The sequence below is a fragment of the Colletotrichum truncatum genome (assembly GCF_014235925.2).
Source record: "Colletotrichum truncatum strain CMES1059 chromosome Unknown Contig_0003, whole genome shotgun sequence".
NCBI classification, from domain to species: Eukaryota; Fungi; Ascomycota; class Sordariomycetes; order Glomerellales; family Glomerellaceae; genus Colletotrichum; species Colletotrichum truncatum.
Window position 1 is genome coordinate 6686208 of NW_027222400.1, and position 14105 is coordinate 6700312.

Below are 14105 nucleotides of genomic sequence, written 5' to 3' on the forward strand. Positions count from 1 at the left end.
CAGCGGTTCAGCGCAGTGGTACACCGTTGCGGACCGCCTGACTAATACATTACAGAGGCAGCTTTAGGCAGCAACACGAGCTACTCAGCTCCCCTCGACGAACGTACGGCGGTTGCATCATTTCCGATACTAGAATCATGGTATTCACCCAGTACTCCGACACAGCTCACATACCGATCCAGAAGGGTATTATCACCGGTAATTAAGACGGAGCATTTGGCATCTATCAGCGCGATGAAGAAGTTAAGATGCTTTCCACCATGTTGGTCTTCCTGACAGGGGTAATAGGAGATGCAAGTTGGCCGGAAGCCCCCAAGAATGATAGCAGTGAAGGAAGACTGGGTAATGGCAGTAAAAATAGTGGCGCTCATAACGGACAATTCGGTTTCGGATTTTTTCTCTGGCTAGGCACATTGTAATTCCATCGATGCAGCGTGGAGAAGAGCAATGTTTGGCGACCCTCGTTCCCGAAACAAATGCGCATGTTCACTGAAGTGGTGTGCATCTGTAGCCCAGATGGGCAGATGGGGTTGGAAGAAATGGAACAGATGATGGCAGCGATATAGGAAGGAAGACAAGGGGGAAAAGGCGTGGCATGCGGGAATTAAGAATTGATACTGCGACAATGGCTGCATCGGACGTGAGGCTGTGGGGACACGTTGTCAAGTTGGAGTTATTACGAGATTCAAAGTCTTCAACGGGTATTGAGCGAAAGTTAATCTAAGCCATACATTACATTAAGTGGCTATACTAGCGACCGCCTGTCAGTTCCGAAGTTGAGGGGGATGATTATTCACTTTAATTTATTTGCCCTCAAGCTAGCCCAACCATATTTATATGGCAGGCTCTGTTGATGGCCGAGATTCCGACAACAATTATGCGATGTGTTAACCAGAGGCCTGTATTGCAATGGGGAGATTGCAAAGCATCTACCTCACCTGGTTAGCCAGCAAAAGACGGTAGGCTGTTGCATGGCACTCGCTAGCGAAAACAAGCCTCATTCTCCCCGCCTCTTTAGGATGATTTTAATTCCCAGGTGTCTGCCAGGTGTCTGGTTGAAGTAAGCTCGGCGTCTCTCATGATAAATGAGACACGCTGAGATGAATAGTAAGAGTATCCCGACAATACACAAACAACAAACCTCCTCTTTCCGACTGACGCATTTGCGTGCAATTCAGGCTCAAGTTAAATATCTCAATTTGAAGTCTTACATCTACGTGAACCGTAATAGCTCTAAGAGTCTCTACTGCCGGTATACGGTGGCTTGCTGCCTCTACCGCGTCCTTCGACACCGCAATGGTTCCGTTGCAGTGGAGTTTGCACTAAAGTACAGTTTGCTAGCAAGTTAAACTAGGCAATCGTAGTGAACTCTACAGAAGCAGACTGAACATTTCTGCAAGAGGAAAGTTGCATGGGCATAACTCGGTTTCATTTCGTACCCATGTCTTTCAATAAATCAAGCTTTTGTTGCTTCCAGCACTTCCGTCAAGACGTAGACTCGGGGATATAAAAACATGCTCTGAACCAGATATCGATAAACACAACATTTTCTCCCCTCTTCCCCATATAATTCTTCATCAACACTGCAGGCGAAGTTTTGTGTCCTTAAACATTTGATATCTTGGTGCCTTGCGGACATTTTCAGAAAAGCACCTTACAGCTACATTCACCGACTGCAAGAGCAATTTGACTAAAGCCAACACCATGAAGCTGTCCTCCGTTATCACTCTTTGCTTGGCCAGTGTTGCCTATGTACGCACTCCTAAACTCATCTCTGATCTCTCCCCCTAACTTGCCCAACACAACTTGCGTCATTTGGTAGTTCTGTACCCCTTGAGATATCCCGAACTGACTTGAACGTCGCATAGGCCAACATCAAGTGCTACTGCACTAAAGACCAGAGCCAGCTCGGTGACCCAGATGTAACCTCCAACACCTGCTGCGTTTCCGGCGATGGCATTACCTTCCCTGACGGAAAAGACCGAAAGGGCACCTGGTCGGCCGACAAGCAGTGCATCCTCCAAACAAATGGGCTTGGATACCCCCTGAACTCGTATATCAGTGCGTATGCCGCTTGCTGCAGATCGACTGGCCCCCAGACGGGATACAAATATGGAGGCAACTGCTACTCAATCTAGTTGTCGGCTTCGGGTTAGAATTCAATATCAAACTGCTGAGAATGCTGTCTTACGCTCTGAACTCTGGCTTGAGCATATAAATCTATCTCAAGAGACAAACTCATTGCAATCAAACCATCTTAGCGTGCTTGTAAAGAGAACCATGCCCAATTACTTTTCTGCACCACCCAAGCCCATGGTACAATCCGTTGTATGGTCTTGTCTGTGAAGAGAACGTCCGTGTGGGCATTTTACCACCCTCCTACCAGATTAACCTCATTAAAGTGAGCGGGGATACTACAATCTCTTGAAACACCTGCAGATGGATGCTCTACATTACATGAATGCATGTTGATAAACTGGCGAGGTTGAACACTTTCAGGAACTATCCTGGCCTGCAACCATCTTGCTCGGAATCCGTATCGTAGATTATTATGACGAGTTCAGAGACAGTTTAGCTGATAAAAAAAAAGCCTCAGTTAGCTTGAAATCAGACGCTGTTGTTAGTCAACACGTAGAAAGCCGGATTATTCGGTACGATACACACTGGTAGATATTGAAGCTGGTTGTTTTAGTTAATGGCTAAACTGGAGCTGGTCGAAGTAAAAGGTTTCGGCTGTAGCAAGTATAAAGTTGATGTTTTCCAAGTGGCTTTTAGCGCGCATGCGTGTATGATTTGATGATCATAAGGCGGATTTCAAGGCAAGCGCCAATGAAAAATAACATAACACGGAGAAAGGTTGGAAGCAGAAACTCATCAAAATTTGTTATGCGGAATCAGTACACTAGTAAGAGGGGTGAAGACGCAATTCTCATTAGATGTCGACTTGGACGTGGCCTTTGCTAGGCGGTCAGGTTGGCCAATTCCATAATCGCAGGGAAAACATGTGTGTATGCGGTATCTTGGTTTCTCGCCTTCTATAATTGATTGGTAGGTTGAGAACAGGAATTCAAGAGGGTTGGTTCAGTGGTGCATCCGCTGATCGTAGAGGTTCCCCTCACTAAGCATCACTCGAAGGATTGGGTGGAACGCGCCCTTCAAAGACATGAACGTCCTCAGCATACTAATCAGATAGTCGACATTTGACGCCTTTCAGAAATTGATGAAGGCTATAAGATTAAAACACTAATTAAGATTTTATAATCCCCTCGTTCTTGGCAAAGCATTGTAAGCTGCAGGTCAACAACAATACCCACCATCTGAAGAAATTTAAGTTAGTTTCTACCATGCCAGCCAAGTTTAAAGCCGTCTTTTTTGACTTCATGGGTACTTGTCTTGACTGGCACTCCAGCGTTGTCCAGTCTTGGCCGTCTACTGTCCCCAAAGATGAAGCCTCCAAGCTCACGCTGGAATGGCGCAGACAATACTTTATCGAAAACGACAGGCGCTTCCGTCAGGGTCTTCATCCAGAAAATATTGACGTGACCCTTGCACGCGTTCTCGATGAGGTTCTGAACCAGTCGCCCGGCCATGCATCCGCTCTCGACTCCAATACTAGACAGTGCATGGTTGAATCGTGGCATTCCCAGCCTGCCTGGCCCGAAGTCGAGAAAGCAATAAGAGGTGTACGGGAAGACCTCGGTCTCGAGGTCTTTGTTCACGCCAATGGTACTACACGGCTTCAGCTTGATCTCACTCGCTCCTCAGGGCTGACCTTCAACATGCTATTCTCCAGCCAGCTACTGGGCCTATACAAGCCAAATCTCGATGCGTACAAAAAGGCATTAGAGTTGGTCAAGCTTCAGGCAGAACAAGTAGTCATGGTTGCCGCACATGCATATGATCTGCGGGCGGCCAAACAGCTGGGAATGAAGACTATTTACATTCATCGATGGACTGACGATATAGATGAGGACACGGAAGAGGTTGAGAAGGAATTCGACGTTTTTCTAAAGGACATGACGGAACTACCGGCTGCGATCGAGAAGCTATAGGTCGGGTACTTGATTTTAGCAAGCGATAGGGGAATAAACTGTTACTGGCCAGCTTATTGTAATGTGATCTTGTTTTTCTCTGGGTTGGCTCTGAATCAGATTGCATGAAATCATTAGGTTCTTGTGATTCTCCATGGAGTTAAATGCGATCCTTAACTTTCGCTTTTCACAGATTACTGGCCGGTAGGATTAGCTACAATGTCTGCAATCACAGCATCTAGATCTTCATCCTCGAAACCAAGAGTCTTCATCGCGAAATCAGGGCGTTTTGTCCAGTCAGCATCCAATGTACCGACAGCGAAAACAAGGTCCTCGATGGCTTCGGGGTCGCCTGCATCCGCCTTTTCCTTGTGCTCTGCGATGAACTTTTCGGAATCGACATCGTTTACTGTCCATTTCGCCCCTGTCGCCTTCTCCAGGCTCTTAATGAGCTCCTGCTGGGTGATGCAGAAGCTCTGAATGAACAGCGTCTTGTTCTTTGTCTCCTCAGTCACGCCCTTCTTGAGGATGCGTACCACTGCCTCACCGACTCGAGGCAGCGTTGCGGCGGATGCTTTAAGGTTGCCGCCGTCGATGATGTCAATCGTCTTTCGGTCCAGATAGGCGTGCAAGAAGCCTTCCCTGATGCCCCAGTCGAAGAAATGGCCGCAAACAATGCCAGTCCAGGCAAAGTTGTCATTCTTGTCCGCCAGCTCCTGTGCCTTTTGTCGCACGGCGAGCTTGTAGCGGTAGAGCGGGATGAGTTCCCGAGCGCGGGGGTTATCGGCGTCAATGCTGCCGAAATCGGCGGGGATGAAGTGCCTCACGCCCGCAGCCTCCGCGGCCTCAGCGATGCGGAGGTGCTGGTCAAGGTTGCGCAGGCGAAAACTGACGATGACGGCGTCCTGCCCAGTGAAAGCCCTCTTTAATCCCTCGAATGAGAGGTCATTGTCAACTTCAATGACGTGCACTTGGTCAGGAGGATACCAGGGGGTGCTTTGTGACCCCGCTCGCTTCAAAACGCTGAGTTTAAAGGATTTGGAGGCGACGAGAGCGTCAAGGATCTTGGCGCCCAAGGTGCCATTGGCGCCGACGAGAAGAACAGATTTTGTTGCCATTATGGGCGGAGGAATTAAGGGAGGAGTCGGCCTTGTAAGAGTACAATTGAACCCCTCAACCACAAATCCGGGTAAGTTGTTGGATGCCGTACAATAAAGTTACGGTGGCTCGGGTGATTTGATGAATGTTATTCCGTAGTCGTCTCAACCACCCGCCGGTGATCGGGGGGTACTTACCGGATGCTTCACCCGTTTGGGTCGCCGGCAGGATACGTAGCCAATGATGCAAGCGATGATTATAATCCCGGCCCCTGCTATGATTGCTGGTGTACTGTTAGTGCTCTCGCGATAAGTTATACGTATGCTGCCCGGCACATTTAGAGCCTCCGGGACAGCGCCGGGGGGAGTCCATGCAGCCAAAAGTTCCCCGGGCCATGTTTTTTAACCCGGCGCTCTTATTCCCGGGATCCATTGCTTTACGAGCCAAGATGAAAAGTGTTATGACCTCGCGTCTTCGGCTTCAATTGAAGCACGGAAATAACTGCCAAGGCGGACGAAGTTCCCGCCAACACTGGCACACGTTCGGCATAGGGCAAAGCCCAGAATCTTATATCCGAGCGAGATGGTAAAGTGTGCGATGAGAACGACGATAATGTCTTGGTTTATATAAGACATAGTATGAGACTGACTTCTGCCACTCAGAACCACTCACAGCCTGGACTTTGAGCATCGATTCTCTTTTCAACAACTGTTAGCCTACTCATTCTCTCAAGCATATTCGTCATGTCTTCCAAACGCATCCTTCTCATCACCGGGGCCAATACTGGCATTGGCTATGAGACCGTTCGATTCCTCTTGGAATCCCCCAAGTCGTACCACATTCTATTTGGATCGAGATCCGCAAGCAAGGGAGAAGAAGCCATTGCCCGGCTCAAGAAGGAATTCCCTTCCACATCCAGCTCGTTAGAGCTTCTCGAGATCGATGTCACAAGCGATGATGCTATTTCCAATGCATTCAAAAGAGTCAACGAAAAGCACGGCCTGCTTGATGTCTTGGTCAACAACGCTGGTAAGGATCTGCCAATGAGAAACTGATCGAACAACTAAGGCAGTCAAACTAATGAAATATCATAGGCGCGTCATTCGACCAATCTCTTTCAAAGACTAAATCTGATGAAGTTGACATCGCAAGTGTCCGCGAGTCTTTCAACAAGGCATTTGACGTCAACACATCGAGTGCAAATGTCATGACCTACGTTTTTGCACCTCTGCTATTGAAGTCATCTGATCCCCGTCTTCTCTTCATCACCAGCGGGCTGTCCAACTTGACTGCCATGGAAAAAGGTGGCCTGATGCCCCATCTACCTAATTACGTTACACCTGCAGGATGGCCGAAGCCTCTGTCAGTAGTCGGGTATCGCTCGAGCAAAGCTGGGCTGAACATGGTGATGTCGAGCTGGCATTGGTTGTTCAAGCAGGACGGCGTCAAGGTTTGGTGCATCTCGCCTGGATTTCTGGCGACCAATTTAGGAGGCAACCAGGAGCTGTTGAAGAAAATGGGAGCCGGAGAACCGAGTCGTGGGGGCGAGTTGATCAAGCGAGTAATCGAGGGAGAGCGAGATGCCGATGTCGGCAAGATTGTTAGTCAGGATGGCGTTCAGTCATGGTAAAACAACCAACCACTGGCAAAATAGAAAGGGTGTTAGTAAAGAAACTGTTACGGGCTATGCCCGGTTGTGTGGCATGAGCTATGCCCACGCATTAATGCCACCATACTTAAGTACAGCAGAACCACAAGCACGTAGCTTGTTGTTACGTACCTTTTGCGAAATACCTTAGCATAGGTGGGCCGTTTGGCTCAATGGTCAGTTATGTCTGCTGTCATATTTGCCCCACAGGGGTCCAAACCATTACAGAAATAGAGGATTGCATCTTACACAGCGGTTATTCCACCTTTCAGAGTGGCCTAGAGTTGCCACCTTCCGGCCACATTCCTTGCCTATTGATGTGCCACCGGTGTATCGTGGCTTGAGATGGAGCCTTAGAGCAAAATTAAAGACATCTCGAGTCTAGTGAAGATGAATAGGCGCTCAGTGACCAGTATCCATCATTATCCCCCATCCAAAGTGTTCATCAGCTGAAGCCTCGTGCATGGTCTTCTCCATGTATGGAGAATCTATATGATGGAGAATGATAGAAGCACTTTGACAAGGATTTATCTCAAACCTAATTCTTATGCTTTCTGTGCTTGCCCAGAATCCTGGTGCTCAAATATGCCAAGTATGGTACTAGTGGGAGATACATAAATCATCCATAACCCCACTGTCAATTCTCTTGTTGGAAAATATGAGGCTTACTGTCTATGTGGAAAAATAACTGTTTGTACTACGATCAACTTTGAAAGGTTGAGGTAGCAAAGCCCATGATGACACGACTTACTGCCACACATATCGTGTCTCAATGTTTCTTGTTACTTTAACCAGTCTGGTCACTTTTCATTTTAGCGATAAACTTTCAATCTTACTTTCAGCCTGTGAAGATGACAGGACACCGGCACTCGGTTGAATTCGGACAATGATCTATCAGAGAGGGTAAAAGGCGTTTAGATACAAATATGCAAACTGTGCGTAGAATGGCAAAGACAAAAAAAAAAAAAAAAGCATTGAATCCAAGATTCTAGGCATTATCGGAACACCACGAAATCATGCCGTGCAGCACACCATTTCAATGCCTAATCCTCTCATTTGACACGCAGGCAGCCTGTTACAGGGCATATCAGAGCATGCCCCATGGGACAGCTGACGATTTGTCTCAGAGCCTAGAAGTCCTGCCAGTCTCTTTGCACATCATGATCAACAACTTCAGGAATGGCCAGAGCCTTGTGATATAGAGGCAATTGTCAGTTAATTGCATGGGCCATCAACTCAAGGCTCGCAACCCTAGACTACATAAACAAAGCTTAAGTGATGCAATACGCACAGCGCGGGCCGGACCTAAGTGGCGCATGATTGCCAGGATTCGGCCTAAATAAGCCCGGCAAACGAGACTGGGCGCTAGCTCGGGAATCCGCACCGGCGTCTGGTCCCACCATTACCCCTGGACATCCCCCCAGTCCCAAGTCCTTTTGAGTTGCATTCTGGCCACAGACGAATCCAAACTGGGCTGCGACATGGCTGATCTCGTACCGACGGACCTAAATCAACGCGCCACGTCGCGGTTCCTGACACGAGCAGCGACTCAGATAGATAGGGGAAGCTGGTATTAAGCTTGTACATCGCTACCATGGATTCGACGCCCAATCGCAACTGTCCAGCCAGAGCTCTCCAGAGCATAAGTTAACGCCAGCAGTCGATCACGGTGACCACTCCGTCATGACAACATGGCCAATCGACGACAGCGGCGGTTCATAGTCATCGCCGTATTTCTCTTCGGCTTCTTCGTCTTCCACAACCTCCGTTCTTCGGCGTCCAGCCGTCAACCGACTCCCAGCCATGCAGACATTCCTATTTTCAAGAGCAGCTCTGATTGGGCCACCCATCAGCACAAGTATCCCATAGCTCCGGAAGCGATGTACCATCTGCCGACCGAACAACCGAAAAACCTCCCCAGAGTACAATTCAAGCCAAGCGCCAAGCGTGGGCGGACCAATGACGCGCTCTCTGAGTCTCGACGGCTCGCGGTTCGAGATGCATTTGTGAAGAGCTGGAGCAGCTACAAGAAGTATGCTTGGGAGTATGATGAGCTTGCGCCCGTCACTGCCAAGGGCAAGAATACCTTTGGAGGCTATGCGGCTACTCTTGTCGACGCCCTCGATACTCTGTGGATAATGGACCTGCGCGAGGAGTTCGAGTCGGCTTTGCCGGTCATTGGAGCCATGGATTGGGACAAGACCGAAGAAACGGCTATCAACGTCTTCGAGACTACTATCCGCCACCTCGGTGGGCTGCTGAGCGCCTACGACCTCAGCAGCGAACCAGTATTGTTGGCCAAGGCGATTGAGCTGGGAGATATGTTGTACGCCGCCTTCGATACGCCGAATCGCATCCCCCCCTTTTGGCTAGACTTCAATCTCGCGAAAACCGGAGGACTTGTCGCGGGAACGAACGACCCTTCAGCATCGCCTTGCTCGCTATCTCTCGAGTTTACGAGGCTGTCGCAACTGACAGGGAATCCGAAATACTTCGACGCCATCGAGAGAGTCAAGCTCTTCCTGGAAAGGACGCAGCACGAGACTAAGTTGCCAGGCATGTGGCCGGCACTCATCAACTTTCGTGACGAGTCCGTCACCAACCACAACGAGTTCACCCTGGGCGCACTCGCAGACTCGCTGTACGAGTATCTTCCCAAGATGCATGCTCTTCTTGGCGGAACGGACCCCACCTATGAAAAGATGTATCGTGACGCCATGAAAGTGGTTGAGCAGTACCTCTTGTTCCGACCCATGCTACCCAGTGGCGAAGACATCCTCTTTGCCGGTACGGCTTTTGCCGAGAACAACGTCAGACGTAACCCGGAGAGCCAACACTTGACTTGTTTCGTGGGCGGCATGTTCGGCTTGGGCGGCAAGCTGTTCGGCATTAAAGAACACGTGGTCCTGGCTAAGAAACTGGCGCGCGGCTGCGGCTGGGCTTACTCCTCCTTCCCCACGGGGCTTATGCCCGAGATATTCGGCATGGTACCCTGCGACTCGCTCAAAGGGTGTAAGTGGGACGAGGAGCGCTGGAAGCGCGAAGGCGACAGCACCCTGAAGAAAGGGTTCTCGCATGCCCGCGACCCGCGGTACATCCTTCGGCCCGAGGCGATAGAGAGCATCTTTCTACTGTACAGAATAACTGGAGATCGCGAGTTCCAAGATACTGCCTGGACCATGTTCCAAGCCATCGTCAAGGCGACCGAAACGCAATACGCCCACTCGGCCATTGCCGATGTCACTGTAGACGGAGAAACGGAGAAACTGGACTCCATGGAGGTAAAGTTCTCACTTCTTTTAAGTATATTTAAAAGTATGGTGATGCTAATTCGCCCTTGCAAACAGAGCTTCTGGTTGTCGGAGACGCTCAAGTATTTTTACCTCATCTTTTCTCCCCCAGACCTCATCAGTCTTGACGAATTCGTCTTGAATACAGAGGCGCACCCCCTGAGAAGAAAGAAGCCAGCAAAGGAGCCTACTTCCATTTGATGAAAGCTGACGAGCGTCGCGTGATTGTCTAACCGCTTTCACGAGGTAACCAGGTGGTTACAAGTCTTGGTGACAGGGCCCCCCGCCCTGTCGATACGACACCCACGTCTATCGGAGAGAGGAGCAAAAGCTCTAGCTGGCCTGCCCTCGCCAAAGCGCGGCAGAGGAAAACGGCCCACGATGACGACATCCGGCTCCGGGTTCCGGGAAATGACGGCAGCAGGTCACCCCCCTCGGAGCCAACCCCCTGGCCCACCCGGCAAGCAAGCCCCAACCAACAACACACTTTAGCTCTTCTTCACCTCTGGATAGTTTTCAACTGCAACAAAAGTATGAATCACTTAACGCATCATGTCATAACCGTCTATTTGATCCCATTCCAATTCTAGTGTACTGGTCCTGCCAGGCCCCGTCATCCTTGCGGGTCCCGGACTCTTCTCTGTCGTCAATTATATCGTTCCACATCATATGCAAAGTTTCCCAAGAATGGTTCCACATAGAATTCGGTCCTTAAAAACTTTTAGTGCCGGACTTGTCCCCCTCCCCCCACTCCTTTTTTTCTTTCTTTTTCGTCTCTTACGCCTTCCATCTCAGCAGCGTAATGGAGGCCTTGACGAACTCGTAGGGGCCCTTGCCGTCCCACTTGCTCTCGACGATGCCAACAGGGTTCTTCTCGGCGGTGTTGACGTCCTGGACGTTGTCGCTGGTGACGGTGTAGACGTCGACCTCGGCGCCGGAGGCGATGCCGCTCAGGTCAACGGGGAAGTTCTTGGTCTCGTGGACGTTGACAACAGCCAGGTTGACGTAGCCGTTGTCGTCGAGGGTGGCGCTGACATCGAGGTAAGGAGTCTCGATGGTGTTTCTGATCCAGTTGGGCTCGGTAGGTCCCTCGTACTCAGGGGAGCGGACGTTGGTCGCGATGGTCTGGCCCCTCATGTACTTGCTGAAGAGCAGCAGAGGCCACCAGGTGGTCTGCTTAGTGATGCCCTCCTTGGTGGTCATCAGGGGGGAAATAACGTTGACGGATTGGGCAATGTTGGCCATGCCGATGTTCTTGGCCTGGCGGACAAACACGTTGAGCCAGACACCGACGGCAAGAGCGTCAGAGAGGGTGTATCTGTTGAAACCGGTTTAGTACTGGTGACACACGTGTGTTGATCGGAAGAGCAGCATTTTCGACTTACGATTCCTCACCACCCTCCTCACCAGGGGCGCGGATAGGGTCCCACACGTTCCACTCATCGAAGCAGATCTTGGGTCTCTTACACGTGGGGGGCACCTGGTTCTCAATACGAGCCAGGTCGATCAGGCCGCCAGTAATCTCAATGGCGCGCTCGGCGGCACGGGGAGCTTGCGTTGCGGTCAGTCTCATGATTCGGTAACGGAGGCTGGTCCGCGTATAGGAAAAAAAAAGGGGAAAGCTTACCAGTGGCGTTCTTGAGGTGGTCGTTCGACGCAGTGTAAAGGTGAATGCTGTGCATGTCGATCAGGGAGGCGGTAGTGCTGCCACCGAGGCCGTGTTGGCTCCACTTGATGCACTCCTTGATGACATAGGTGTCCCAGCTGCTGAAGCCGGTCTCACCGCAGAGAATCAGCTCGATGGAGGGATCGAGGAGCTTCATGGCCTTGGCCCATTGGTAAGCCTGCTTGGCGTAATCCTCCTTGGTCATTTGGCCGACCTGCCAGGGACCCCACATCTCGTTGCCCAGGGCCCAGTACTTGACCTGTTCATAGTGTGAGCGCGACTGTGTGTCTGTGTGTGTACGGAGGGGTTACACATCATCAATAAGGAGGACTTACGTTGTAAGGCTTCTCACGTCCATTTTGACGACGGAGGTTAGCGTAGTAGGTGTCTCTGTCAGAGTTGCAGTACTCGAGCCACGCGAGAGCTGTGAAACAAAAGATCTGTCAGAGAAAGGCGCGTCCCTGAAAACAAGCTCCCGAGAAAAAAAGAAAAAGGAGGTGGTGTCGACATACCCTCATCAAGCGTGCCGGTACCAAAGTTGAGTGCCAAGTAGGGCTCCGCGCCAACGACCTCACACCACTTCATGAACTCGTCTGTTCCGAATTCATTGGTCTCAACGCCGATCCAAGCCAGCTCAGGTCTAACGTCGGTTGAAAGTTAGCCACTGATGCAACCAACCGCGGGCCGCTCGCTCCAGTTTTCCTGACCCCGAGAGAGAAAAGGATTGATTCCATGCCACGGACATGGGGGAGGGGACTTCTAGGCCTTCTGCTGCTGGCTCGTTTTAGAAATGGAACTTCTGCATACCTCTTAGGGCGCTTCTCCCTGGGACCAACACCGTCAATCCAGTGATAGGTAGCGCAAAAGTTGCCACCGGGGTAGCGCATGACAGGGCAGTTCAGCTCCTTGACAGCCTCGACGACATCCTTGCGGAAGCCGTTCTCGTCGGAGAGCGGGTTGCCAGGGTCATAGATGCCACCGTAGATGCATCGTCCCATGTGCCTGTGGCGTGGTCATTAGTAAGGTATGGACTTTTTATTTATTTATTTGTTTTTACTCAAAAGTGAGAGATGCGTGAAAAGCAGCAGCAATACGTACTCGGTGAAGCCGCCGTAGGTGTTGTCCTCAATGCGGGCAATGGGGTTGGCGGGGTTGACTGAGATGCTGGGGCGGGCATCCTCCGCGATCTTGGTGAATGTTGCCATGTCTGCTCAGAGTGGTGTGTGTGTGTGTGTGAGTGAGTGTGAGTGAATACGTGAGTGTGCTGATTGTCCGATCCCGTAGCTGACAATTTTATGCAAAAAAAGAACAGCTAGTCAATGAGTGGTGGAAATGGACGTGGCCTGGTTACCGTACGGCGCCGGATCGAGGCCGATTTTGAACTCGTCAGGGGCGGGGGCAAGCGGTGAGGCGACGGGGACGGAGACTCGAGTGGCAGAAAAGCAGCGGATGAAGATATTGGGTCGGCAGTGGAGGGATTGCAGACTAGGCGCCTGACTACTCAATTTTTGGATCTGTTCCCGCCGTGGTCGCTTGAGACGCTTGAGACAACTTGGACTTGTTGGAGATGGACCGGGGGTGAACTGGGGGGAAGGCTGGAGCAGAGGAGAGGGGGTGGCCCCCGATTCGCACAAGCCGAGACCATGTTGACAAGTGTTTAGCGGAGAGGAGTGCGGCTCTAGACGTTGGGAAGTGGTGCGACAGGCGCGCGAATCATAAACGATACCATGCGGAGAAAGACGACGATACTAGCACATAGCAAATGCGGGTGCCAGGTGCTCGGGGTGGGGTAGTCGGCTCCGAGAGGCACAGCAGCAACGGGGTGTGTGTGTGTGTGTGTCACCGTATGAGAGAGATATGGTGATGTGACGAGTTTCACGATGAAAAGGTGTATGGGAAACGGGAATAACTGGAGATTCGTGGGAAAAGGCATCACATGTGCGGACGGATTAGTGAGGTCCTTTGATGAAGTATTTACTGCACTGAGACAGCAGCTGCAACAAATATGTGCGTAGGGGCATGCAGACATACGGCGTAGCCATGATGTGTATGTATATACTATGCTTGCTGCTGCAGCAAGTGGGAAATGGGGAGGGGCTTTGGAGCATCCGGATTGGGGCGTTGGCTGAGAGACGTGAAGGGTTCCGTCCAGTGTGGCGTGAGGAATTGTGTTTGTGAGTGTGTGTGTGTGTGTTTTCTCTTTCGCCAGAAGAGTCCTCCAACGTAACCTAAGCTAAGGCACGAAGACGGGGACCGATGCATTGCCATCAAATATTATTTGCTAAACTTGATCAGGCCAGAACCCGTTTCAGGCCCGCGTAGAACTTGGCATAAACCAGGGCACTGGGTAGAAGGGCATATTCACCAGGATA

At 50.7% G+C, this 14105-nt stretch overlaps 6 protein-coding genes across 6 annotated transcripts; 4 read left to right on the plus strand and 2 right to left on the minus strand.

The window, feature by feature from the left end:
* Nucleotides 1-1704: 1704 nt before the first annotated feature.
* CTRU02_206742 (uncharacterized protein) lies at nt 1705-2138 on the plus strand (the record flags this gene model as incomplete). The annotated part of the gene is made up of 2 exons (XM_036732398.1): nt 1705-1752; nt 1869-2138. 2 exons carry the CDS (start codon nt 1705-1707, stop codon nt 2136-2138), a joined length of 318 nt encoding a protein of 105 aa, XP_036575874.1.
* A 1206-nt stretch (nt 2139-3344) lies between these two features.
* On the plus strand, nt 3345-4052 carry CTRU02_206743 (haloacid dehalogenase; the record flags this gene model as incomplete). Its single annotated transcript, XM_036732399.1, has 1 exon — nt 3345-4052. One exon carries the CDS (start codon nt 3345-3347, stop codon nt 4050-4052), a length of 708 nt encoding a protein of 235 aa, XP_036575875.1.
* Nucleotides 4053-4225: 173 nt separating this feature from the next.
* Nucleotides 4226-5149, minus strand: CTRU02_206744 (NmrA-like family protein; the record flags this gene model as incomplete). The annotated part of the gene is made up of 1 exon (XM_036732400.1): nt 4226-5149. One exon carries the CDS (start codon nt 5147-5149, stop codon nt 4226-4228), a length of 924 nt encoding a protein of 307 aa, XP_036575876.1.
* A 723-nt stretch (nt 5150-5872) lies between these two features.
* On the plus strand, nt 5873-6759 carry CTRU02_206745 (short chain dehydrogenase; the record flags this gene model as incomplete). The annotated part of the gene is made up of 2 exons (XM_036732401.1): nt 5873-6158; nt 6224-6759. 2 exons carry the CDS (start codon nt 5873-5875, stop codon nt 6757-6759), a joined length of 822 nt encoding a protein of 273 aa, XP_036575877.1.
* Nucleotides 6760-8468: 1709 nt separating this feature from the next.
* CTRU02_206746 (glycosyl hydrolase family 47 protein) lies at nt 8469-10268 on the plus strand (the record flags this gene model as incomplete). Its single annotated transcript, XM_036732403.1, has 1 exon — nt 8469-10268. The coding sequence occupies one exon, from the start codon at nt 8469-8471 to the stop codon at nt 10266-10268; it is 1800 nt and encodes a 599-aa protein (XP_036575878.1).
* Nucleotides 10269-10844: 576 nt separating this feature from the next.
* On the minus strand, nt 10845-12938 carry CTRU02_206747 (alpha-l-arabinofuranosidase; the record flags this gene model as incomplete). Its single annotated transcript, XM_070204764.1, has 7 exons — nt 10845-11385; nt 11453-11618; nt 11695-11998; nt 12069-12157; nt 12246-12373; nt 12541-12735; nt 12832-12938. The coding sequence occupies 7 exons, from the start codon at nt 12936-12938 to the stop codon at nt 10845-10847; spliced, it is 1530 nt and encodes a 509-aa protein (XP_070061868.1).
* Between the last annotated feature and the right edge of the window lie 1167 nt (nt 12939-14105).